At 39.2% G+C, this 27219-nt stretch overlaps 1 protein-coding gene across 1 annotated transcript; it reads left to right on the top strand.

The window, feature by feature from the left end:
- Positions 1–598: 598 nt before the first annotated feature.
- Positions 599–27219, top strand: xpo7 (exportin 7). The gene is made up of 28 exons (XM_056247927.1): positions 599–747; positions 5517–5663; positions 5840–5933; positions 6026–6192; positions 10943–11008; positions 11154–11258; positions 11374–11539; positions 12305–12378; positions 12502–12621; positions 13173–13319; positions 13433–13605; positions 17335–17528; positions 17612–17717; positions 18828–18963; positions 20554–20627; positions 20734–20817; positions 20967–21027; positions 21213–21321; positions 21452–21558; positions 21720–21808; positions 21994–22101; positions 22561–22643; positions 22775–22989; positions 23074–23212; positions 23319–23479; positions 23743–23841; positions 25403–25530; positions 26281–27219. The coding sequence occupies exons 1-28, from the start codon at positions 730–732 to the stop codon at positions 26372–26374; spliced, it is 3264 nt and encodes a 1087-aa protein (XP_056103902.1). The 5' UTR covers positions 599–729; the 3' UTR covers positions 26375–27219.

Below are 27219 nucleotides of genomic sequence, written 5' to 3'. Positions count from 1 at the left end.
AAAAAAAAAAAAAAGTATTTAAATGCTTCGGGTCCATTTGGGCCGAACAACCCCAGAGGGTTAAAATGTAGTAGTCTACCTATTCAGACAGTATGTGATTTTGGACACAGCAATTGTTGTTGAAACAATTTTCACTCAGAAATTGCTAGTAAATTCGACAATAAAATAAATAAATAACGCCAACACATTGAATGGTGAAGCAGAAAACCTGAAAACGTATTTTTTTTTTTGTAAAACCTACTCTAATACTTTTTGCTTTATTTAACTAACTTTGGAAAATATTTTTTACAGTGTATAAATACAGCAATGTAATGACAGCAAAAGTGATGCACATTGTAATGTGTAAAATCTCGTAATAAGCAAAAGTAGCCTACTATGTGCACCTTTACAACAGGTGTAACGAAAGTCATTCAACGTAAGAACGCCCGTAGAAGCCTCTATAAACTTTAAATAAGTACTGTCAATCACGCTTAGATATAATTAGAATCATAAATCCACGTGACCTCTAATATCTGAATTCGCAGTTTCACTTTAAGAAGCATGTAAACAAAGGCACTTTTCTGCGTTAGTTTCGGCGGTGGAGGTTTGCCGTAACGGTATTCACGAAGCCTCGGACGCACATCTGGCTTTATCACTACCTGCGTCAATTGCGTAAATGTTCCAGTGATTGTGGGTAGATGCGCGCATGCTCATTGTCAGGGGGAGTGAGAGGAGCATGAATGGAGCAAAATGGCGGATCATGTGCAGGTAAGTCAATGATTTTGTTTTGCTATTATTAATTTTATGTATTGTGATCCACTGCAGTCTAACGATAGATCCTGGGGCTTATTTCGGCGATGCGTACGTGTTTGTTTTAAATGCATGCGTCGCGCGGCAGGAGAGGTTGACTCGCATGCTTTATTGGATGCGATTATCAAGTGTTGACTTGTGGCCTGTCATCATGTTGATTTTAACTCTGTAGTCTAGGCTAACACACAACTTTGCCAGTTGTCTGAAAGTTGTTTTAAAGCAAGATGCAAAGACTTTTATTTTAAGCAGCAGAGATTGGTAGATCCCGAGAGATCAATTATACTACACTGCATGTAACTCTATAGCCACAGTGATGTTTTACATTGTAAACAAGGCATCATCCCTCATCCAACCGCTTGCAATGCAATGAATACACTGGCCTTGTATACACAAGCGATTGTAACTCACGCTCAGCGAGACTTTTTCCTTGAGAAAAGCCTCTCGGTAAGCCCAAAAGCGTATTTGCATTCGGTTATCTGTCATTATGTTGTTGCTAGACGCAAATGTGTCCAGTTTGCTGAGCTCTCGCGCTGTTAGCCTGTAGCTCGCATGCTAACTCATGAGATTCTCCCGCGCGCCGCCTCGTCAAACCAAAAGCCCGACCAGAAATGTGTTTTTCTTGAAAATTATAAATACGCTATGCACGTTAGCGTCCTTCGCAGGTTGTAAAAGGGTAATGGTTTTTAAAGTCATCCAAATATATATATTTATTACTTATATTTTCTTCACCTGTAACTTAGCGGTTGAGAAGAGTTAAATGACTCCGCGGAATAACTGCCATTATTGGATGACGTAAATGTAGCGAACCAGAAATACCCTTTTTGAGATTTTATTTTCACTATATTATGCATTATATTTAATGCTGTATTTTGTTTATGAATGCTTTGAGGTGTGTATTAAATAATCAATTTAATTACATTGAAAATTATACGAAAAAAAACCCCCATAATATTCTTAATAAATTTCATTGACTATCACGACATTGTTCTTGATAACAGGGGTTAATGAGCCAACCAAACTTACCAACCAAAATAATTTCAGGTGTAATTGACAAATAAAGGCTGCTCAGAATTTAAAGAAATCTTTGTCTACTCCTCATTCACTTTTGACAGACTCACACGGTTGTCATAAAAATCTCGATACCTGTACTAGACAGCATTTTTCGGGCTTCACTCTTGCGTGAAACACTGTCCCATGTTTTCAGACACAGCCACTGCTTAGTGCTTGTCATGTGTCAGTCATCCTGTAAACACGCTGCTCAAGACAGGTCATATTTGAGGGCAAAGGTTAAGGAGGTCACGAGGTTAAACACAGTGTTGAATAACTGCGTATTCCCATGAAACGTAATGAAGTGGGGGACGATGCAGTTGTTAACCTGACTCTCATTTGCACAGGCAACAGTAAACATGAGCTTTCCAGTGTTGTTGCCACGCGTCCTGTTACTCTGTAGGTGGTAAAGGAGCCATTCCATTTGCAGTAATAGATTATTAATTACCATCAGAGCAGCCCTATGTCTTACAGGCCATGTGAGTGTTGCTGATCACATCTTGGTAGTGTAACATACTTATTTTATGCTTAAACCAACCAACCACCAATATTTCAATATATGTATGTTGACATAATTATCAAAGTACAGGTTGTGTGGCCAGTGAGTTAATATGACTCAGCGGTATTTCTGGCTTTAACATTCAATTCCTTTCTTGTTTAACAACTCAAAAAGTTGTGCATGATGTCTTCATTTTGTGTTTTCCAAGTTAGAGTTGTCTTATCTTGTCTGTGCAGTTCCTTGATAAATGGCAGTTTTTTATCTATTAGGATGCAAATGCATTTTCTTGTATCTTTATGGGTCCTCCCTGTTCTTTTAGGGTCTCTTGATTTGGCTATCACCAGGTTGCATCAAGCGTAAATGTACATGGGCATGCCATGAAATATTAACTTAAAGTTGTGAAATGCACAAGACAGTGTTCATATTTAAACTTAAAACGTATTTGCGCAAGTATTAAACTACTTAACATTGTTTAACTATTGAGCGAGTTTATTAGTTCTGATTCAGAATTTTTTTGCATAATAAACATTAACTTTTTCATTGAGACTGTGCAGTTGTTGCAGCTGCTGTTTTTCTGCTGATGCTGATTTTGTGTAGTTAGTTCTGCTCCACAAGCGAACAAAGGACTGTTTGGAGTCAGAGGCTTGTTGCTGCATAACACGAGTTAGCTCGTTCATTCTCCTCTATTATTACCAAAGTGTATCACTGACTTTTTCTCCAATCACCATAGTCTTTCATGCATGCATGAACCAGATACTCCCTAGTGACCTAGAACAATAACTTGTGGATGTGATGGCTGCGCATTAATTTGCTTAATGGAACATAAGTGTCTAGTTTTTCATAACCCCGCTGTTTGTTGTTGTGATTGTACAGTAAGACACTGAAGCTCTCTGGCCTCTGGTTTAAGATTGTAAGACTTGGCATCTTTAGCATTTGACAATACTTAAAGTTGTGTCTCTTGTTGAGGAGATGTGCTGTGGAGCTATTTAATGACTCTACAAATGCCATGTGGTGTAACCAAGTAAAAATTAACTACAGATTTTCCTTAGATCTTGAATACATCTGAGTGTTTCTCTTGATCTTTATTTTTTTAAGGTTAATGTATTATTTTTACAAATAATGAATTGTTAATTCATAAATATACATTTTTGTGGAGTCACACCACATGACATTTTACAACCTGAACTAACTTTATTGACCTTGATGCACAGATATAAGATTCGGCACCACATGACTGATGACTCGGCGTGCAAAAATTTTGTTAAAGTGCTTTTGTCAAAATTGTCTTTTTTAAAAAACAGAGATTAAAGATTATGCCAAGCTGATGAGCTTTCTTTTTCTATATCATATCAGGACACTTGACCCTGACAGTTTTTAAATATTTTATTTCCCCCAAAAAGTATCAAAATAGATTTTAATGCAGAAATGAAAAACATGCTTATCTCAGAAGAAGTGTATTCAAGTCATTGTAACTCTTTTAATTAGGGATGAGTCGCGATCTTCGAATAGTCGAATAGTCGAACTGCGTTCGAAATTCGATCATAAAATTGCTTATTCGAATATCGTTATATTTTCGCGCAATTCCAATGTGACATAATTGACGGCGCGCATATACTGTCACAGATCGCGCAGCAGGGTATTTTCCTGTCAGGGACACAAGGCGTCACTAACATGAATGAAACCCCCTCCTGCGCGATCTAGGATACCAGTGTTTTATAGTGTAAACAAACAACAGAAGAAGAGCATTGTCGTGACCGTTAACTCTGCGCCCAACAGAGGTGGGTAAGTTAGTAGACTAACCTTTACTGTCTCTGGTAGTAACAGTCTATGGTAGTAACAAAGTAATCTACATTTACTTCACTACGTTGGGCGACGTTCCTCTCGTTACTTTATTTTAATGCAAACATGTTGTTAAATGCGTAGTTTATTCCAAGCGCGCTGTGTCTTTTTTATGGGCATGAGCGATGCTCCATTCACAAATGAATCACTCTTTTGAGTCGATTCTGTTCAAAGACTTCATCAAACAAGTTGGCAGATCTGTCTAAATCGGTTCGCGAATCAGTTTGAATGATCTGTTCAGTTCCTCGCGCACTGAATCGTCTGAAGCGCTTTCAATTCACACTCGACACGGAGTCGTAGCAGGAAGATTTAAGAGCATCAAGAGCGTTGGATGAAGTGGCCGTGGACCTACAGTTTAGTCTAGTGAAAGCAAATCTGCAAATCCATCATATTTTTGCCAGCGATGAAGATCTAGTTGAACATCTTCGTATGATGTCTGTGAATGAATGATTCCACAGGACGATACATTCTAGTTCATTTCATTCAGGTAATACATTTTACAACCAAACAGATTATTACTCGACGATAGCACTACAAGTATGATGACATTATCCGTTTTTTGGACAATACATTAATTTATAGGCTACATTAAATAAGCTACCATTGTCCACAGTTTATGAAATGAACACCCGCCATCCCGCGGTAATGTGTGTGTGTGTGTATTGCGCAGTGGCATCACACGAATAGTTTTGATTGAAACTAATTTGTTTAAAAAGTAGGCTTTTGCAGTAACAAGGCAGGTTTGCATAAAATCATTATGACATTTTTTTTTTTTATCTAACGAGCATCTGGTTTGGCGATGCAAAAACGGACTGTCCTGCTTATTGTTTTTTTCTATATGTTAACTACTGGTATGTTAAAAAAAACCCGACGAAAACATGTTAATTGTTCGAATAATAAACAGTTTGTTTGATGACAAATCGCTAAAGATGAAATTGGCCTCCCTTTCTGTCATTGTGAGTGTGCGTTTTTTTTTTTTTTTTTTTTTTTTTTTTTTTTTTTTTGGAACGATAATCGACTTTTGCTCCTCGATTTTCGAATGTCATTTTTGGCAGAAATTCACATCCCTAGTTTTAATGTATTTTTTTGATGATAAATAGTAGATGTGGTTAAATTAATGTCATCGATTGACCATATCCATCATCTAGCTTGAATTATCAATGCTAACACATTTCTGCAAGTAGAGTTTGTAGAACTTGGTTTATAAAAATAGTTTAGACATGCTCTTAGTAAGTTCTTGGAAGACAGCAAAAATATTAGATATTTTATTGGTTCATCTCACAAATATCCTCTGGATTTTTTTTGTTTTCTGCCACTAAACTCATGTGGGTCTCTTTTTCAGAGCCTAGCCCAGCTAGAGATCCTGTGCAAGCAGCTGTATGAGACCACAGACACCACCACACGTCTGCAGGCCGAGAAAGCTCTGGTGGAGTTCACCAACAGTCCGGACTGCCTGAGTAAATGCCAGTTGTTGCTGGAAAGAGGAAGTGTAAGAATTAAACTTTTTGAAAGCTGTGAAGAGCAGGATATCTGAAATGAGCAGACAGCAATGTTCTCAAAAATCCTAGTTCTTCCTCCATTAGTTTGGGTTAAGCAACTATTTAAAAGCGTTTGGTTAGGTTTCCTTGAATTGCTTACTTGACAGTGTATTTGCTTACTTCACAGTCCTCTTACTCGCAGTTGTTGGCTGCAACGTGTCTCTCCAAGTTGGTGTCTCGTACAAGCAACCCACTTCCCCTGGAGCAGCGCATTGACATTCGTGAGTTTATACCATCTACCAATTTGAGATTTAGACCTCAAAAAACCTTGAAGAGACAAAACTGTGAAAAAAATGTCTCATTGGTTCCTCAGGAAATTATGTACTCAATTATCTGGCAACCCGGCCAAAGCTTGCTGCCTTTGTGACACAAGCCCTGATCCAGCTTTATGCCAGAATCACCAAGCTTGGCTGGTTCGACTGCCAAAAGGAAGATTACGTCTTCAGGAATGTTATAGTCGACGTGACAAGATTCCTGCAGGTAGGCATAACAAACATTGATAAGGTGAGAAAAACAAAATCCATGTGAATATATACATGTTCTTTGGATTTGGTCTTGTTCGAGATTTATGGACAATATCATGTTTGATGCTATTCTCAGTCACCTTGAATTTTGCGAGGACATTTGTCCTCATTCATGAAACATGAAAACAAACGTTTTTACGTGAATCATTCCTAAAACAAATCGGTAACACTTTATTTTAAGGTGCTTGTAATAAGCAGTAATTAACAGTTAATAAGACACTTATAAGACCTTATAAGATGCATATAAGATGCATATAAAGTGTTACCAACAAATCTTATGTAAACTGTTGAATTAGAATGCAAGTTAAATGCGTTAATATTACAGGTGCACGATTCAGAAAATGTCACGATTCGATTCGATGCCGATTTTTAGGCTCAAGATTCGATTCAAAAACGATTCTCGATTCAAAAAACGATTCGCAGTATATAAATGTAGTTTACTTTTTCCTATGTGATTGATTGCATTAGACACAATTTAAAAGAAAAGAAACACAACAAATTAAATGCAGTTTGATATTACTTTATATGTCTTTATACAAAAATAAAAACTTTTTCAACTAAAAAGTCCAAAGTGATTGATAGATTGATTTGTTTAGATCCAGTGAAGTCGTTCATAGGCGTATTTTGCGGGTATCTCCAGTTAACTAGCAGAGCATTCATTTAGTTCGCTATTAAAAAAGAGATCTTGTTTTTGAAATCAAGCTGAGCGCTCGTCTCCGCTGCTATCAGTGTCGTGGATACAGTGTTCTCTGTGGCTCGCGCAGTCTTCACTCGGACGCGCGCTTCAATATATCGCCGTTGCTGAGACTCTCTATTCGTTCCGGTGAGATCACAAAATAAAATGCATTCAAAAACGTCTCCCTGCTTGATATAGACTGTCTGTAACCACTGATTACATATTCGGTTTTGATGAGAGAGAGAAAAAACTATACGAGTGCGGTTTAGAACCCGTAACCTCTGACACGCTTGGCAAAAGATCTACAGACCATTAAGGACTCAAACATAATCTGCGGATCGATGCATTTATTTACGGGTTGAGCAGAGAGGCTGCACAGTTTGACCAGAGGCCGGCAAGAACTTGCAATGTATAACTATTTATCAGACCGGCCCTCGCAGCCTCGAAACACTACCAGACCAGCGGGAAAAGTCCCGACTCACCCGATTGCCATGCCGACGCCGCCCGTGCACACCATAAAAAATAAGTAAAAAAGAATCGATTTTTGGAATTCTATGAATCGACTCTGAATCGGCAAAGATTGAATCGCGATTCAAATGTGAATCGATTTTTTTGCACACTCCTAGTTAATATGTTAGATTTCCATACAAAAGGAATTATTAACAAATTACTCACATTAGCTATTAAGGGTGTCAAAATCGAAATCGACCGAAATTAATTCACAATCTCGAACTTGGAATTAAAAAATGGAATCGTCGATGCTGCCACGCCCCCATGTCACGTCCGGTCGGCGTGCCAAGCGGGAAAAAACACGCGTGTTGAAAAGCTGCGAGTCTATGGTCAACCTCCTCTAACTTAGCTACAGCCATTCAAAAGATAGCATGGCAACTGCAGATGCAGGAGACCCATCGACAGAACTTGAACCCTCTCCTCTTTCATTGAAGTCGCAGGTGTGGAAGTTTTTTGGATTTTCAGTGAGTTATGTTGACAACGTTCGCGCTTCAAAAAAGCCACAGTTTGCAGACATCCCAAGTCTTGCCGAAGTTCCGGGAGTCTCCCGCATATTGATAAGCGGCTCTGATGCCCGCAAATTAGTTAAAATCTCCCGGAATCTAGAGTGAGCGAGCAAGAGCGCGCATGCGAGACAGAAAAAACTGAGAGACCTTGCGTATGTGCCTCATGAAGCGCATGTAAGACAGAGAGCATCCTGATTGGCCGGTTTCGGCTTTAAAAAAAATAAATGTAAAAATCGAGAATCGAACCGTGACCTTAGAATCGAAAATTTTATCGAATCGAGGATTTGGAGAATCGTGACACCCCTATTAGCTATACTCCTGTTTCATGAATGAGGAACTTTAAACGTAACCGCACAACAACCACAACAGTCTATTGAAACATTTGGTGGTGAAAATTCAAGAACAATTGCAGTTGGTATTTATGTTTCCTAGTAGTGCACTCTCAGTGAATGACATAATTTATATGCTAATGCAAATCACATCTTGGTTTTGCTTTATGGCCCAGTTTGTTTAAAGGGGGGGTGAAACACTCAGTTTCAGTCAATCTCATGTTAATCTTGAGTACCTATAGAGTAATATTGCATCCATCATATCTCCAAAAAGTCTTTAGTTTTATTATATTTATAAAAGAAAGATAGGCTGTACCGAGTCTTAATGGAAAAAGCCGAGCGGGTGGAGGCGTGGCGTGTGGGCGGAGCTAAATAATCACGAGCGCGCAAAGTTTTAGAACATTTGTGTGCCTACTCGTGGTTTATGAAGACATGATTTGGTTTTACAATGAACAAACAGACACCTACAGTAGCCACCTAAACAAATGTATTTAAACAAACACACACCGTACATCGCATGCTCCATAGATACATTAACTATTCGTGATCATGTTGTTTAGCCTACTTGCTGTGCTTAAGTTACACGCCGATAGACACACAGATATTTGAAGCAGTTCTACTCACCGCCTGCGGTTCCAATGCAAGACCGTTAACCTTTAGTGTTGGTACTGCTCCATCATTGAGATTTAAACGATTAGCAAATCCGGCTTCGAACTGGCCCTTGTTTATTAAAAAATCATCCTCGAAATGCATGGAACAAACAAGAACACTTGCACAACTGTGTTGATGTTCTGGAAAAACAAACTCCATCCACTGGTCCCTTAAAGGGATACTCCACCAGTTTTTCTAATTAAACTATGTTATTCCCTTAACTAAGACGAGTTGATACATACCTCTCTCGTCTCAGTGCGTGCACTATATCGCTCTGTATTGCCGCAAAACTATGTTAGCACTTAGCTTAGCCCATGCATTAAATATGGGCCAAGCAGAGAAGCGACCAAACACTTCCACTTTTTCCCTATGTAAACACAGTTACTCGAGTAGTGTAACTTGACCTGGGCTGGTGACACAAAATAAACCGTTGCGCTTTTCTAAGCGTTTAAAATTGATGACTATATTGTATGGCGGAATACCATAACAAGTGCTTTTGAGCAGTTCGACTGGGCGCAATAATATCTTCACTCGTGAAAAGTCCTCTTACCGGCTCCCGCTTCCTCTCCCCCTCCCTCTGACATTTCCGTCAATACAGCCAACGTGACATGCGCCGGTAGTAGTAGTTCGAGCGGAGTTGACGAAGTAACAGGTTGTTGGAAGCTAGTTAGCATTCTAAACAGCACAGGCTCTCAATTTCGGTCGGCATCTGTTCGCAACAGTCACACTTGCACCACCAATTGCTGTTTGCCCGTGGTCTTTCGCCAGCTCCGGTCTGTTCTGGATCATATCTTTCTTTCCTCTCACGGTCCATAAGAGCTAATTCCTCCTCCGTGTACTCGGGTTCAAACAGATATGGCTCTGGGTCTTCTACAAAGAAGTCATAATCATCTACAAAGTCCGCCATTGCAAATGATCTGCAGTTTGCTAATAGCACAGGTAGTAAAAGCCACGTTGGTTGTATTGACGGAAATGTCAGAGGGAGGGGGAGAGGAAGCGGGAGCCGGTAAGAGGACTTTTCACGAGTGAAGATATTATTGCGCCAAGTCGAAGTGCTCAAAAGCACTTGTTATGGTATTCCGCCATACAATATAGTCATCAATTTTAAACGCTTAGAAAAGCGCAACGGTTTATTTTGTGTCACCAGCCCAGGTCAAGTTACACTACTCGAGTAACTGTGTTTACATAGGGAAAACGTGGAAGTGTTTGGTCGCTTCTCTGCTTGGCCCATATTTAATGCATGGGCTAAGCTAAGTGCTAACATAGTTTTGCGGCAATACAGAGCGATATAGTGCACGCACTGAGACGAGAGAGGTATGTATCAACTCGTCTTAGTTAAGGGAATAACATAGTTTAATTAGAAAAACTGGTGGAGTATCCCTTTAACGCTTGATTCTTTGGGAATCTGTGCAGTGTTTTCTTGCCTTGGCAACCGAAAACACACTTCTTTGGTGACATATTGCAGCGCAGCCGATGCACAGCGCTTTGATGGGCATAGGTTACGGCTATCGCTCTACAGCTGCGCGCGCGCCCTTCCGAGAGAAGTGCCCTTAGGACCGTATAAGGAAATTCCGGCGCATCTGACGTCATACGCGCCCATACTCGAAAAAAAACTTTCCGAAACTTGTGACAACCAGGAAGGAGTATTTTGAGAACAGAAATACTCAATCAAACGTACAACTTAATTTTTGAAACTTTGTCCATGTTTAGCATGGGAATCCAACTCTTTAACAGTGTAAAAAAAACTCACTATGCATGAAATAGCATTTCACCCCCCCTTTTATTTTCGGCCAAAGATTTTCATCCCAGTGCATCACTCAAGCTAAGGTGTCTCATGAGAAGTGTTTGTCAGTTGTCACTCATTCTTTCACACTCAGCGTAATGGCATAGATGATTACATTGCGTGTTTTAGGCAAATTAGAAAAATTATCATCAAATGTTCAATTTGACTAGTGTTCAGAAGTTATTAAGTTGTTTATAAGGTTTGCTTGGTAGAAAATATTTTTAACATGCTACATTTTATGATGCTTTCAGGATAGTGTTGAACACTGCATCATAGGAGTCACAATTCTTTCCCAGTTAACCAATGAGATTAACCAAGTAAGTTTCTCCGCTCACAGCAGTATGTCTTCATTTAGTCTTTCCTTAGTGCTTGGAATTGTTTTGCTGTTTGTTTAGGATCAATAACTGTATGCCACATTAAAGATGAATTACTGATTCCTTGAATCTTCTTATGTTCCCCCAGGCAGACTCATCACATCCACTTACAAAACATAGGAAGATTGCGTCATCTTTTCGAGATTCCTCTTTGTTTGACATCTTCACCCTCTCCTGTAACCTCCTCAAGCAGGTGAGGCTAATGCTTAATGACTCATAGGCTGCACCATGTATCTGTATATACTCCTTCACAACTGTTAAACCAGCTTTATGTAAAGGACTCAATGCATTGTTCTGTTTGTCTGCAGGCATCTGGGAAGAACTTGAATCTAAACGATGAGAGCCAGCACGGGCTGCTCATGCAGCTACTCAAACTGGCCCACAATTGCCTCAATTTTGATTTCATCGGTACATCCACCGATGAGTCCTCAGATGATCTGTGCACCGTCCAGATCCCCACCAGCTGGAGATCAGGTGATCTTCCATTTTTTGGCAAACAGTACTTGTTTAAAGTGTCTGTATTTTATTGTATTTTTTAACCTTCTTCAGAGATGCTTAAAAAGTCGAGTTGTCTTGTTGTAAAAATGTATTTTTCTCTTGTCTACTGTACCTTTTAAGACTTCAGTATGCAAATTATTTTTGTTATGGCTGGCTAACCAACATTTCAAAATGATTATTCGTGGTTGACATTTTTGCATATATGCTACGGGGTCGGTAAGATTGTTGTCAAAGATATTAATACTTTTATTCAGCAAGGACATCAAATTGATCAAAAGTGAAAATAAAGATATTTATAAAGCTACAAAATATTTCTCTTTCAAATAAACTGTTCTTTTGAACTTTGTTCATCAAAGAAAAAACTTTCCACAATAATATTAAGCAGGACAACAGTTTTCAACATTGATGATAATAAGAAATGTTTCTTGAGCAGCAAATCAGCCAATGAGAAGGATTTCTGAAGGATCATGTGACACTTAAGACTGGAGTAATGATGCTGAAAATTCAGCTCTGCATCACAGGAATAAATTAGTTATTTTAAATTCTAATAAAATTTCACAATATTGCAATTATTACTGTATGTTTGATCAAATAAATGCAGCTCTGGTGAGCATGAGAGACTTCTTCCAAAAACATGAAAAAAAAGTGCCTTTTTTTCATGCAGTGCGCACATGTTTAGTATAAAATGAGGCATTCATGTTTAATTTATGCATACTTTTGGCCTTTTTCTCTCATCTGCAGCCTTTTTGGATTCCTCCACTTTGCAGCTGTTTTTTGATTTGTATCATTCCATCCCTCCCTCGCTGTCTCCCTTGGTGAGTGTCAGATAAACAGCATGCTATGCATATAAAGATAAACAAGCCTTTGCCTCATAGATACTGTTAGACTCTTCCTTTAGTGAAGACACATTTGATGTGAACTGTTTGTTTGTCTTTTAGGTTTTGTCTTGTTTAGTCCAAATAGCATCTGTCCGGAGGTCTCTCTTCAACAACGCAGAGAGAGCAAAGTTCCTCTCCCATTTAGTAGATGGTGTGAAGAGAATATTGGAGAACCCTCAAGTATGCTGTCCATCTTTATATTTGTTCAAGTGTCTTCATAAATACATTGTAGTATTATTAGATATGTATAATAAACGTCATTGCAATTAGGCATGATTATTTCAGACTTCCGCAATTTTTGCGTTCGGTCGAAATGGTATTTGAATGCACACTGGCTTTCAATTTCACATTTGAATTCGCATTCGCTGCCCAACGGTGGTTGGGGGCAGGGTCAAATCGGATGGTGCCCACCTTGGTAGAATGTGTCTTCATATAGGGATTAGCTATATTGGTCATTTGCCAGTATTGACAAGTTAAAGCTGACTGGATGGGTAAGAATAACAGTTAATTTTCGTTAGTTATTTTGTTTATGGGTCAGTATATATCTAGCTTTCTGCCCACTTTAAATCAGATGGAAATAAAGCATTGTGGTAAGATTGCATTTATTTGAATGAATTAGTGAAAGAGAGAGAGATTGTTTGTGCATGAATTGTGAAATCTGTACATAGGTATATTGTTGATTGGGTGACGTGGCAATAATTTTTTTTTTTTTTTTTTTTTTTTTTTTGTAGAGTTTGTCGGACCCAAACAACTACCATGAGTTCTGCCGACTACTGGCTCGACTCAAGAGTAACTATCAACTGGGAGAGCTGGTTAAAGTAGAGAACTACCCTGAGGTCATAAGACTGATTGCTAATTTCACAGTAACTAGTCTGCAGGTGAGTGAAAGACTTGGTATGCTAAAGACAGATCTGATTTGTGATTGTTAAAGAAGTTTTGAAAATGTGAAAATTGGCTTTTCAAAGACTGATAATAATTTGATGTGTCCCAGCACTGGGAGTTTGCCCCCAACAGCGTGCACTATCTGCTGAGCCTGTGGCAGCGTTTGGCGGCATCTGTCCCTTATGTGAAGGCCACGGAGCCCCACATGCTGGAGACCTACACCCCTGAAGTGACCAAGGCCTACATCACGTCTCGCCTGGAGTCCGTGCACATCATTCTGAGGTAGAGTGAGCGCTATCTGAAGTCACGGTTAGGTCCGACGAGCATGAATGTCAAATATGTGTAATGTTTCTATTAGGGTTGGCTAGATACCACAATTTTGGCTTCGGTGCGGTACCACAATCTAACACCGTAGTATCAATATTAAATTGATACCATACAGGGTTTGGATTTCAGCTCAGGTATTAGAGCATTCATTTTACTCATTCCCACAGGTTTTCGCATTGATAATGTGGGAAAATACCGCAAACATTTATTAGTAAATTAATCACATCAAATCGGCAATTTGGAAACTTTTTGTGAGAAGTAATTTCACAAGCAGTGTGAGAAAATCTTCAGTACCGCGTCTCCCCGCTCTCTATCTCTGAAGTTGAGCAGATTGCTTCTGGCTTCAAATCACACCGCATCTCCATTATAAGCAAGCTGCTCGCTGAGATACAACGCTCTCGGTTTGGGATGGCTGACGGAAATGTCACTTGCCCACGTCTTTTTAAGCCTTGTCAATTTGAACATGCAAGCGTTTAAAAAATGTTTTTTAATTTAATCATTCAGTAGTACTTGTGCGCTCTTTGAGAGATGTTTTTCTTTGCACTCACCCACGGTGTGCACACATAAAGCCGCCTCTCAAAGACCTTGCGTGTTCCAAAGAGATGTCTTTTTCACAGCTTATTGTGATCAAATACACAAGGGGTGCACGATATATCGAATCAATATCGAAAATCTCGCGATATTTATGCGATATTTTGTTTATGATGCGTCCGGTCCGACATGCACCGTTGCATTTCCCCCGACTCATTTCCTGATTCTCCTTCTCTATAAACAACATGAAATCAAGAAGAGGGTTAACTTTTCATGCAACAGATTTCCCACAGTGGTCAGAAAGAACAGGGGAGACGCTTTGTTTTTCTCAATATGACTGAGTCGCTACTCGCTCCAAAGCTAATCGCTGTCACTCTCTCACTTCTCCCTTGCTCTACTACCACACAGTCCCCACACACACACACTTGCCGGCCACCTGGCAACTTCATGCGTTTTCACTGATCGGATACCTATCTGATTTATCAAAACGATATTCCTTTTACACCTGGTCACATAAATGTGTTTTTGCAAAACGGATATAAATCCGATCTTCAATTCCCGCGCTTTAGCCTATGCAGATTTAATGGAGTGCACGTCACCGAAAGCAACAGTTATGATCTGCATTTTACGATCATCAGCTAAAATGTCAAAATCAAATAACGCAGTAAGAGAGAACAGCAACAGCCCTGTTAAGATCATTTCATTTATTTACTTTTAATGAAGATAATTGTGTGTAAAGCGTCTGCGACTTACTCTCACTTTGATTTGCGATAGTTTGCGCGTTGGCTTGATGAAGAGATGCTCATCTGTGGTGATGCGTGTTGCAGCTGCGCGCGTCGTCATATCTGGCCATAACATGACATGTAGCCTGTAACACGTTCTCATTTTTAGCGTTTTTGGGAGGAGTAAATTTTACATATGTGGTTTCAACAACGAGATGCATTTACACTTGTCCAGTTTCGTCTGGAATGCGGCTCAGACCTCCTCCTGAAGTGGTTTCAGCGATCGGATTCAAATCCGTCTCGAACTCGTTTCGGATGGCATTTACACCTGGTCTTTTCACGATCAGATAGCTATCCGATCACAGTAAACGCATAAAGTGGCCAGGTGTGTTCTGTAGACTTGCTCTTTATTTATTGTTTTTTATACTGTAGTGTACATACCAGTAAAACATGTCCTGTTCTGTAGACATGGTTATTATTTATTTATTCATGTTGTACCAGTCCAATATGACTGTCAGTTGAAATAAACCTTATGTTGTAAGAACTTGTTTTATTTATGAATCTTTTTTGATGCGTTTTCCCATAACTTTTGTAGCTTTACATGCGTTTAAAACTATCGAAATTAATATCGATATCGCAATATTCATTATCGATATCGCAATATCACCTTTTTGTCAATATCGTGCACCCCTAAAATACACACAAAATTTCCAAAATGTCCGTCTTGGTATTCACATAAACGCAGTCAGTTATGTCTTAAAGGGTAACTAAACACTAAAACAACTTTTTTCTAGTTAATGATCTGTAAGAATGGAGCTTCATAAATGCTGTTCATTGATTCAAGTACATTTTGTGACATTTGGGTATAAAGTGTTTTAATTTTCAAATATATGGTGTAAAAACGTCTGAGTGCTGCCCTCTTCAGGTTAAACGGAAAGCTCCTGAAGTAGGGGTACTCTGTGACGGTACTCTGTCATGCCCTTGCTGCGAGCTCACCACGCCCTTGGCAGCCCCTGGTATAAAAGCATCTGGTTCCATCAAAACTACTGTAGCGAGTCAGGAGTTGGAATTACGAGTATTGAAAACAATCAGGATAGCGTATATTAGCATAGATTTTTAGCATTAGCTTTATCTGTATTTAGTACAGTGGTTAGGATGGTACGTAGCGTTGCTGGTTGCAACAGCACTGCCGGACTGCATAACTTTCCACAAGACTTGGAAATTAGGCGCCAGTGTTTGCATGCACTTGGCCTGGAAGACCGTGAGTTCCCGTCTATCGCTGTGTGCAACCTGCATTTTACACGGGATTGCTTCTCCAATGCAATGGAGGTGGAAATGGGCTTCTCCACACAGCTTGCGCTGAAAAGCGACGCAGTGCCAAACGCTGCTCTATGGACTCCACCACCGCAGCGGCGTCTTGATGTGAGTGAGCATATATTTTTAATCACAATTTAGGTTCCTTCCTATTAGGCTAAAGTTAACCCTCTGGTGTCGACAAACGCGCCGGTGCGATTTGCTGGATATTTTTTTCACATAGCAGCAAAATATACTGAACGTAATAGTAATAACAATCCTGGAAAAAAAATATTTTCACTAGCATCGTTGGATGCCGATCGCGATGCGGGAGTTAAGACCGCAGTTTGAGCCAGCGGCTTGAATTGATATGGCTCTGGCCCTGTGTCCACTGACAATTCAACATCCTCCACTTCAGGTGAAGGTGGGGGAGAAAAGTCCTCGACTTCAAATGACCGCTCTGTTGCAAAAGCTACTTGCGTCACTCCAGTCGCTCTCCATTGTAGCGAGTCTGACAGCAGCTGTCACTGCGGGTCTCAGGTGAACGCCCCCCCGCTCAGCCCTGCCCTCGGTTCGTCCCCTCTATCTCTGCTGGGCTCTGCCCACTTTTCCAGCATTTTTCAAATATTGCCAGTGGGTGGAGTCAGGCTTTGACCAGGGGTTTAGTTACCCTTTAAATGAACGTAAACAGTTGAGAAAGAAAACGCATGTGTATCAGTATATCGGATCTGTGACGGCAGCCTAATACACCTGCTGCTATCTGTCACTAAATCACTGGACTAAATAACTTTTGTAACTTTAATTGTAAGGATTTATGTTTAATTTATACAGTGAAGACTATCCAGTGTTATTTTACAGTGTAGTATTTCTGTACCTGAATACTACTGTTACTCAAGTGCAAATATTGCTCAAGACCTACCTAAACTAAAGTGCAAATATTGTGAGATCTAAACATCATTGGTTCTAGCTTGATCAACGCGTTGATCGGTGTTAAAAGAAAATCAATGTCTAAATTAGATCGTTTGAATGATGCACTCACCTGTCGATTTTTTTTATGCCTTGTACAAAGTCAGGATGATCAAGTAACAGGTGCTTGGCAAGGTTATACCAATATATATACAATATCCATTCTATACAGGGATGGTCTTGAAGACCCCTTGGATGATGCCGGCTTGGTGCAACAGCAGCTGGACCAGCTGTCTACTATCGGGCGGTGCGAGTATGAAAAGACCTGTGCCCTGTTGGTCCAGCTCTTCGATCAGTCGGCCCAGTCATACCAGGAGCTGCTGCAGTCCACCAACTCCAGCACAATGGACATAGCAGTGCAGGAGGGTGAGCTTGAAACGCCTCACATTTCTTGATGGACAAACATACGTTGGTTATGATATAACCCTTACATTATGAATGTTGTCCAGGTCGTTTGACGTGGTTGGTGTACATCATTGGTGCAGTCATTGGAGGAAGAGTATCCTTCGCCAGCACGGATGAGCAAGATGCCATGGATGGGGAGCTTGTGTGTCGGTGAGGACTCGGCACCGAAGGCTGTTCACACCTTAATGTTCGGCATTAAAGTTTCACATGCAATTTGATCATTCTAAAATCATTCTTTGAAAGTAGGGATTCAACGTCTTCAGATTTTTTTTAAAGTCTACATTTATTATGTAATGAAAGTCGTGTCGACTAGCAGAAATACCACTGGACACAAAGTGCTGCACAGCTTTCCGTTTCTGACACCCTTTTGTCCTTAAAATATTTACATATTTTATTAAAAAAGCTGTTCAGAGTCTTAAATTAACTACGGTGTTAATCAAACCACACCACATACAAGAGTACAGAGACAAGAGAGCTGGGACCGAATTCTTCCACTGTTGTTGTTAGTTGTGCCATCACTAAATAGGCTGTTTGTGAGTGCCACACTCTAAAAAAAGTTACGGAACCGTTTGCATAGTTTTTTTACGATTAAGTTTTGTTTTTTACTTTACAAAGCTAATTTAATATAATAAATAAGTAATTTTTAAAAAGCATTTTCGATTTTTAGTCTAGACTAGAGCATCCAGAAGTTTTTTGGCCCAGAATTTTCATTTCAGTGCATCCCTAGTTAAAATCCACAGCTATCATAGCACATGCTAGATGTAACTTTTCTATAGCCTGTATATTTAATGAACAAGTAAGATGTAACTCGTCACTGGCATTAGCTCAGTCATTGCTTATAGAGTCAATGTAGTTTTCTTCTTCAGCACAATGGTAACCTCAAATACTTCAACATAACACAAACTATTTTAAATGTCAAACAACAGAATTAAACACTACTAACAGGCCTTTCCCTTCACTAAAAACTAATAAAATAAAATAACAGTTAATTTCAACTTTTATTCTCCTTATCCAGTCCTATACAAACCATGCAGGAACTAAAAAAGCCACTATACCCAATAACAGTTAAATGTAATCTTTAGCCAATCTAAGAAAAAAGAAGAAGAAAAATTATAATGATGTGATTCCTAATTTCACTTCTATTAAAAACAGTTGATTTATGGATTTTGTGCGACAAAGTGGTAAAGAATTCAATTAATTAATCATTTAGTTCTTGTGGTTTATTGCTTAAATATAAACTTCATCTTTTGTCATTTTCAGAGTTTTGCAGTTAATGAACCTCACAGACTCGCGGCTGGCTCAAGCTGGAAACGAGAAGCTCGAGTTAGCCATGCTAAGTTTCTTCGAACAGTTTCGGAAAATCTACATTGGTGACCAGGTGCAAAAGTCATCAAAGGTAATCGCAGTTATTTTACAGTTGTAGTTTCTGTTTGCATGAGCACAAACTTCAAGCTGTGGTTTGTTTAGACATCAAATCTAAAAAATGAAATAAAAAACATTCAGCTAGTATAGAATTGATTATTGATCTCTCGTAACTTTCACAGGGTTTTGCCTTTGAACTCTCAGAATGGTTGAATTTTGCAATGGTGTTGTGTCGGGGCTTTGAAAAGAGACCGTCGATTCAGCTTGTTTGCATGCTTAGTTGTGGTTTCAGTCTTTCAGTCTGGTTTTCTAAGTTGACCTGTTAGTTTCGAAAAAACAAATAGTTTTTTTTGTTGGAGATGAAAGTGTCATGACTAACCAGAAAGCTGAAGTTTTCTCTCTTGTTGCTCCGATTCTCTGTTCACAGTTTGGAAGATAAGTGCACATAGAGAGACTAGCTGTTCCTTTAAAGGCCAATTCGCATTGCACCGCCACCGACAGACGGACAGTTTTGTCGAATCAGTGTGGGATCCTGTCGGTGTCTGTTGGCATCTGTCGGAGCTTGTTTTTCGCCGAGTGAACATGTAGAGTCGTTGCTTGTCGGGTCGTGAAATGTTTAAGAAGGGGCGTACTGTAATCTGGTGATTGTAAGCATTGGTGGGCGTGTGTCGGTGCAGTGTGAATTGGCCTTAAAACTGTGTTTAGTTCTGCTTTAGCCTGTTGTCCTTAACCTTGGAATTAAACACCTTAAAAGTGCTCCTCATAACTGTAAAACAAAAATCATTATGAAGTATTATTTGATCTTGATGTATTGACTTTAATGGCGAATTTGTGTGTAGTGTCCCAAATGGCACACTTAATTTGGATTGTAGAGATGCAGACTTTACAGTGTACAATTACCCAACAGCCCATGCAGCTTATTTTAGAATCAGGGAAGGGTGCCATTTGTGACTGGGCCATAATCAGGACTCAACTACAAAGATTTTTTTCCTTCCGAGAATTTATTTTTAGCAGTTTAATTTGATTCGTATTAGAACAATATGTATACTGTATTTTGCCATTAAATGTTACATTAAGTTTTTAATTTGTAAATGAAATTGAACTGCTTTATCCCCCTATTCTCACCAAACATATATAGGTTATGGGTTTGTGAGAAACCCCTGTGAATTGTCACAGTTGCTTGCTTCTTGTGGCTTCATTCCCCAAACTTTTTTCAGTAGTTTAACATACTATGTGCTTTATGAAATGGATGGTTCCAATCTTGCAGGCTGATTGGTTAATCAGTGTTTCCCACAGGATTTTGTGAAACTGTGGTGGGTGGACCTTGGTCCCTCTAGGGGGGTTTGCAGGCACGCTTTCGATTTTAGCTTGTTTGACAGCAATGGCACAGAACACAACATCAAAGATTTTTTATGTTATTATGAGGTTTAAATATATTTTTGGGCCGGTCAATGCTGATGTTGTGGCGGGCCACCACAGATAAATCAATGTATGGGAAACACTGGATTAATACCATCATACCATTTAAAATCCAGGGTATTTTAGTAAGAGCTACAATGCAAAACACCTGTTCAAGATGAATTCAAGATGACATGAATTAATACTACTTTTGTTTTATCCCTAGTTGTATCGGAGACTATCAGAGGTTCTTGGCTTGAATGATGAGACCATGGTACTCAGTGTTTTCATTGGGAAAATGTGAGTATATGTCCACTAATCATAAATATAATTAATGAGAAAACCTTACTTTGTCAATAATTATGATTGAAAAACATTTTTAACGAAGAGTTTTGTTTTAATGCAGAATCACCAACTTGAAGTACTGGGGACAGTGTGAACCAATCACATCTAAGACACTACAGCTCCTCAATGACCTCTCTATTGGATATCCTTACACACTTGTTGCTTTAAATAAAAGTCCATCAACCTCAGTAACAATGCTGACACTGTTTTATTTAATGTAAATGTAAAGAACAGTCTGCGATGTTTTTGACGGTAAATATTTTCTTATGTTTCCTTAACCTTATTTGTCACATACAGCAGTGTTAGAAAACTAGTGAAACTCAGCGCTGTCCAGTTCATGCTAAACAACCACACAGTAAGTGAACCACCTGAGCTTTTTTCTTAACTGGACTTCAGCTTTATTTGACCCTGTAGTATAAATAATAAAATCGTAATTTCATTTTTAAAAACGATTTTACTCCTTTTTTATTTATTTATTATTCTTAAAATAGTTTCTTCAGTGACAAGCTGACAATGTCTTGTTTTTCTTCCATGTGACAGAGTGAGCACTTTTCTTTCCTGGGCGTGAACAATCAGGCCAACCTTAGTGATATGAGGTGTCGGACCACTTTCTACACAGCCCTGGGAAGACTTCTCATGGTAGATTTGGGTAAGGGTGTACCTATTATAGTTCATATTTCAAATTTACAGTGGGCTGGCCTTAATCATCAGATAATGTATAAAATAGAACATAAGTGTCATGTCAAAGAACATCTTTTACGATGTTCTGTCTTTGACAGGTGAGGACGAGGACCAATTTGAACAGTTCATGCTTCCTCTCACTGCTGCGTTTGAAACCGTAGCTCAGATGTTCAGCACCAACACCTTCAATGAACAAGAAGCAAAAGTGAGATGTCATATTCTTTATCATACATCACCTCCTCTGTGTGACGTGCAGCATTTGCAAAATACCTTTTTGTTTTCTGACCTTTATAATGCATCTGTACCTCTGTGTTTTTAAGTATAATAGATGAACAAATGTTTTACTTTTTTCTTTCTTTCTTTTAGAGAACTTTAGTAGGACTGGTGAGAGATCTAAGGGGAATTGCCTTTGCCTTCAATGCCAAGACCAGCTTTATGATGCTCTTTGATTGGATGTATCCTTTTAACCCGTATTTGGTTTTGCTTTTTTATGTGTAATTTGTGTATTTCTTTATTTTGTGTTTTTTTATTTGTTTCTTTATTTATTTTTCATTAATTTTTTATTTCAAACTATTTTAATTAATTAAAACTGCACATTTCAGATTGAATGTCAATTTTAATGTTCCTTAACAGATCATAGTTACCCCACTTACATGCCTATCTTACAGAGGGCAATAGAGCTCTGGTACCATGTACCTGCCTGCACCACACCGGTCCTCAAACTCATGGCTGAGCTTGTCCACAACAGGTAAGCACAGGGCCTAAACGACCTTTTTGCCACCTGCCAGTGCATTTTCAAGTGCAAGACGACATGAAAGAGTTCAATTCAGTATTCACGTGCTGTCTGAGACATGGATTTCTAGCCGCGTGCTTCAAATGTTTGCGCACAGAAAACTTCCCACACAGCGAGTAACTTATTGAACTTTATTTCGCATCATCTTGCGCTTGAATATTCATGGTTTAAACTTAAACTATGTTCTCACATCATTGCATTGTTAGGATTCATAAAAATGTTATCAGCCAACTGATAATTGATACGGTTTCATATACTCGCCAACACTGATTTCTACTTACATTTGGTGCTTGGCTGGTGGTAATTTTAGGCCCTGCCTGGGTATGCATTTGTTACATTTTGCACATGTCCTTGAGAGCTGTGTTTGAAGGTTATGCATGTTCTCTGACTTACAGTCTGTTTTTTTAAATGAAGGTCACAGAGATTACAGTTTGACGTGTCGTCACCGAACGGAATCCTGCTGTTCAGGGAAACCAGCAAGATGATTACAACATATGGTATAATAATGACCCAGTTTTCAGCTATTCCTCTGGTTTGGGGTAGTAGTAGTATTAGATTGTAAACACTTTGATGACTTAAGTTAAATAATCATTTTTCTTTTTTTTTTCTTTTTTCTTTTTGCTTCAAGGAAATCGGATCCTGACACTAGGCGAGGTGCCAAAAGATCAGGTTTATGCACTGAAACTGAAGGGAATCTCCATTTGTTTCTCCATGCTGAAAGCCGTATTAAGCGGCAACTATGTCAACTTCGGCGTCTTCCGTCTGTACGGCGATGATGCCCTGGACAATGCCCTGCAGACCTTTATTAAGCTGCTCTTGTCCATCCCTCACAGTGACCTGCTGGTATGAGCTGTCAGTTATCAGTACCAGGATTGTGTCCTTCAGCATTCAGATTGGTTGATTTTTGGTTGGTTGTTCTTCCTGCAGGACTATCCAAAGCTTAGTCAGTCTTACTACTCTCTTCTGGAGGTGCTAACCCAAGACCATATGAACTTCATCGCCAGCCTGGAGCCTCATGTGGTCATGTACATCCTGTCCTCAATATCAGAAGGGCTTACTGCACTTGGTAAGGACCTTGTCTTTAAACAGAGACTCCCCTTCAGTTCCATCATGGACCACTTGGGTGTTTGTTAACCTGAGCCTGATCTTTGTTTCTGTTTGTCCCTTCACAGACACAATGGTATGCACTGGTTGCTGCTCAAGCCTGGATCACATAGTTACTTATCTATTCAAGCAGCTGTCACGCAGCACGAAGAAAAGAGCGGCGCCCATGGCCCAGGAGAGCGACCGCTTCCTTCACATAATGCAGCAGCACCCTGAGATGATCCAGCAGGTGAGGCTGCATCTGTAGCCATCTGAGACTTTAAAAGACATCTGAAGTTTCAGTACACATAAAAAAATACATTTTTGCATCATTAATTCAATTATCTGATGTTCAAGAATTTAGTCTTTTGACTTGTTAAAACATAATTTGTAATGAAATCTTCACAGCTTGTTTATTTAAAAAATATATTGTTCTTATATATGTCTATTTACTTTTTTGGAGTGTATTGGAGATATTTGATCTGACAAAGTTCTCACAATCTTCTTATCCAGATGCTGTCGACAGTGTTGAATATCATCATTTTTGAAGATTGTAGGAATCAGTGGTCAATGTCACGGCCACTGCTTGGCTTGATTCTGCTCAATGAGAAGGTATGTGTGGTGTGTGTGTGTGTGTTAGAGGTGGGGGGGAAATCAATGATCTGATACTTCATGATTCTCTCTTCAATGATTCTGAAAACTTGTATGCATATTAGGGGTGTAACGGTACACAAAAATCACGGTTCGGTATGTACCTCGGTTTTAAAGTCACGGTTCGGTACGTTTTCGATACAGCAAAAAGAAAGAAATGCCAGAAAAATTTCCCATTTGTTAAAAGAAAAAATATTTTTTAATAACTGTGTTTTCCTACATCTTGAAACTTTCAGGTTTATTAATGGGGGTCATCTTTGAAGGATGAACAAATAATGTTTTGGTCATCACATTAAAAATAACATTTAAATATATATTTATTTATATATTATTTGAGTTTTGAAGTGCTGGAAAAAGATGTGTGAAGTACTTGAAAGTATTTCACTATTCCAGGCAAGGTTACAGTTAGTGTTACTATATTAAATCCATGGTGAATGTTGCTGGTCTGTGGACGTAAAGTATTACTATAGTTCATTCACGGCACAATGTTTCTCCTGGTTTCCACGTCAGCGCTGTTTGATCTAATAAAGATCTACGGTAATAACGGAGAAATGTGAATCCTTCTCAGTAGATCTCGCAGCGATGTTATTACTTCAGTGGCGAATTCAAATGTTTTCTTTACTGGATCTCTTAGCGCTGTGTTGTACCAGTGTCGCTTGATCGAGATCGGCACGCGCTGCACTGATGTTGCTGGTCCGAACTGATAAACGATCCGTGAAGCACAATATAATGAGAAGCGCAGTTTCGTTCCGCTTTCATTACGCTTGCCATTTGATGTTGCGCAACGTTGTGGTGGTCGCGCCAGCGCGAATTTTGTCGGCAGGAAAAAATGGTCCAAGGAATCGTTCGGTTTGTATGCGTACCGAACCGGAAGCCTCGTACCGAAACGGTTCAATACGAATACATGTACCGTTACACCCCTAATGCATATATATAAAAAGTTTAGAGTTGGTAAGGTTTTATATATATATAGAAAGAAGTTTCTTATACTCACCAAGGCTGCATTTATTTGACAGTAAAACTGTAATATTCTGAAATATTATTACAAAATAAAAATTTCTGTTTTAATATATTTTAAAACATAATTTATTCCAGTGATGTCAAAGCTGATTTTTTTTTACCATCATTACTCCTGTCTTCAGTGTCACATGATCCTTCAGAAATCATTCTAATGTGCTGATTTGCTCCTCAAGAAACATATACATTTTTCAGGATTGAAATAGAAATCTTTAGTTACATTATAAATGTCTTTACTTTAACTTTGGTCAATTTAATGCATCCTTGTTGAATAACAGTGTTAATTCCTTTCTGACCCTACATTTTTAAACGTGTGTGTGTGTGTGTGTGAAAACAATGTAATGTAAATATGGTGTCAATTCTGTAAATAGTCACAGCTATACACACCTAAGAATATAGTGTGACTATACAATCCTTGGGTTCTTTTTGATGAAAGGCCCATCATTCTTTTTAACTTTTAATTAGCACTACAACACCACTTGTGATCAGAGCATTGTGTTTGTAGTATTTTGCAGATCTGAGGAACAGCATTGTGAACAGCCAACCACCAGAAAAGCAGCAAGCCATGCACTTATGCTTCGAAAATCTCATGGAGGGCATAGAGCGAAACTTGCTCACCAAAAACAGAGACAGGTCATTTGATTTCATATGATTTTCATCCTGCTTTGCATTTAAGTTTACAGAGAAATACTAAACCATAATAAAGTAAAATTTAAATTAAGCACTCATGCGCACACACAAAGTTTGCCGCAATGGCTAAAGTAATGATTATGAATGTAATTTTAATAAACTAGTGCTTTCTGAGTCAGTGTCGTCTGCAAAGATGAAGTTGACGACGCTGACTCGTCATCCGCAGTATGGTGGATGGAATTTGAGAAAAATGCACGCTAAGTTAATCGTCATGCAGTAAGCGCTGTACTGATTTAGCTGAGAGAGTGTCCATTTAAAATGGCTGAAGTTAGGCTGCTAATTGCAAGTTTCAAATGATAAGCCATGTTTGAGGTGGATGAATGATAGACGAAAGTTTGGATTTCCTGCCTGACATGCTGTAATTTCCACATGGACCAGCCATGTTAACGATCTGTCATGGACTGCGTGACTTCACCAATTGGATTTTTTTTTTTTTGACAAACCAATTAAAATTTGGTCGACTACGACTTCTCCTCAACTATTAGGGGGCAGCCCTAGAAGCTTCACTTTTATTACTATATCTTTTTATTAAACTATATCTTGTATCCCTAAAGTTTTGAGAGTATTAAAATAATTTGTATTTATATTGTGCCATGCTAAAAGACAGAAGCTGACACTCGCACTTTCTTTCTAGATGTAATTTAAGTTACGCATGCATGCATATATACTCAACTATTTTTCTTTATTTTGCAGGTTTACACAGAATCTTTCAGTATTTAGAAGAGAAGTCAATGACTCCATGAAGAATTCCACATACGGGGTAAACAGCAACGATATGATGAGCTGACATTCCATAGAGCACCAGGCCACGTGGCCCGGCCCCGTCCCGTACTCCCACCCACCCCTGGCCCGGCTGCCGGGGGACCACCACTGCGCAAGCCTGCACCTCCCGCTCCCCAGTCCCTAAAAAAACCATTACTTCTCTCCCCTCACATCTCCTCCCCCACCCTTTTTTATATATATATAAATATATATATATACACATATAAATATATACATATTTTAAAGCCAGTTTCAAGAGGTCCTTCTCCTTGACCATTCTCTTGTCATTTGGGGCTCAAAGTCCAAAGAGAGTGAAGAGGGCTGGGGAATGGTTGGGAATGGGTTTGGGGTGTGGGATGGCACCAGTGTGGACTCTAGAGTGGATGGCACACCCAAACCGCTCCAAGGGATGATGGGAAGTGGGCGTCTGTGTGTGTGTGTGTGTGAGAGTGTGTTTGAGAGCATGTCTGTGGGAGGAAGGGTTAGGATGAGCGTGCTCTGCTTTTGCCTGCCTTGTATAGAAACGCATAAGGAAAAAAAAAAGTGTACATTTTTTTTCATAACATTTTCAACAATGTTTATAATTATTGCAATTTAAGACAAATAATGAGTGTGATTGAAAACTTTTTACAGTCTAGTAAGTTAGTGCGGATTTGTCTGTATGGAGAGAGTTGTTTATATCCGGGTGACCATGTGGGATTGTGGCTTGAGTGCTGGGATTGACACCTGTCCGCAGAGGGGGCGGAATGAAAAGGTGTATAGGGTCACAAGTTGTACATTTATTTCCTCCCCCGCTCAAATTGACTCTATAGAACAAAAACAGGAGATTTGTAAATACACAACCCCTCGCGTTAGCTTTTTCAGGAGGGA

Source organism: Rhinichthys klamathensis, unplaced genomic scaffold (assembly GCF_029890125.1).
Source record: "Rhinichthys klamathensis goyatoka isolate OS25496 unplaced genomic scaffold, OSU_Roscu_1.1 h1tg000050l_1, whole genome shotgun sequence".
NCBI classification, from domain to species: Eukaryota; Metazoa; Chordata; class Actinopteri; order Cypriniformes; family Leuciscidae; genus Rhinichthys; species Rhinichthys klamathensis.
Note: the sequence above shows the minus strand (reverse complement) of the source record. Positions and strands in the feature narration are given on the sequence as shown.

Bases quoted from the DNA above. Each gene is read 5' to 3' on its own strand.
- xpo7 (XM_056247927.1), top strand. The intron at 12,622-13,172 runs GTATGCTGTCCA...TTTTTTTTGTAG, and splicing joins GAATATTGGAGAACCCTCAA to AGTTTGTCGGACCCAAACAA. The intron at 21,322-21,451 runs GTAAGGGTGTAC...TGTCTTTGACAG, and splicing joins ACTTCTCATGGTAGATTTGG to GTGAGGACGAGGACCAATTT.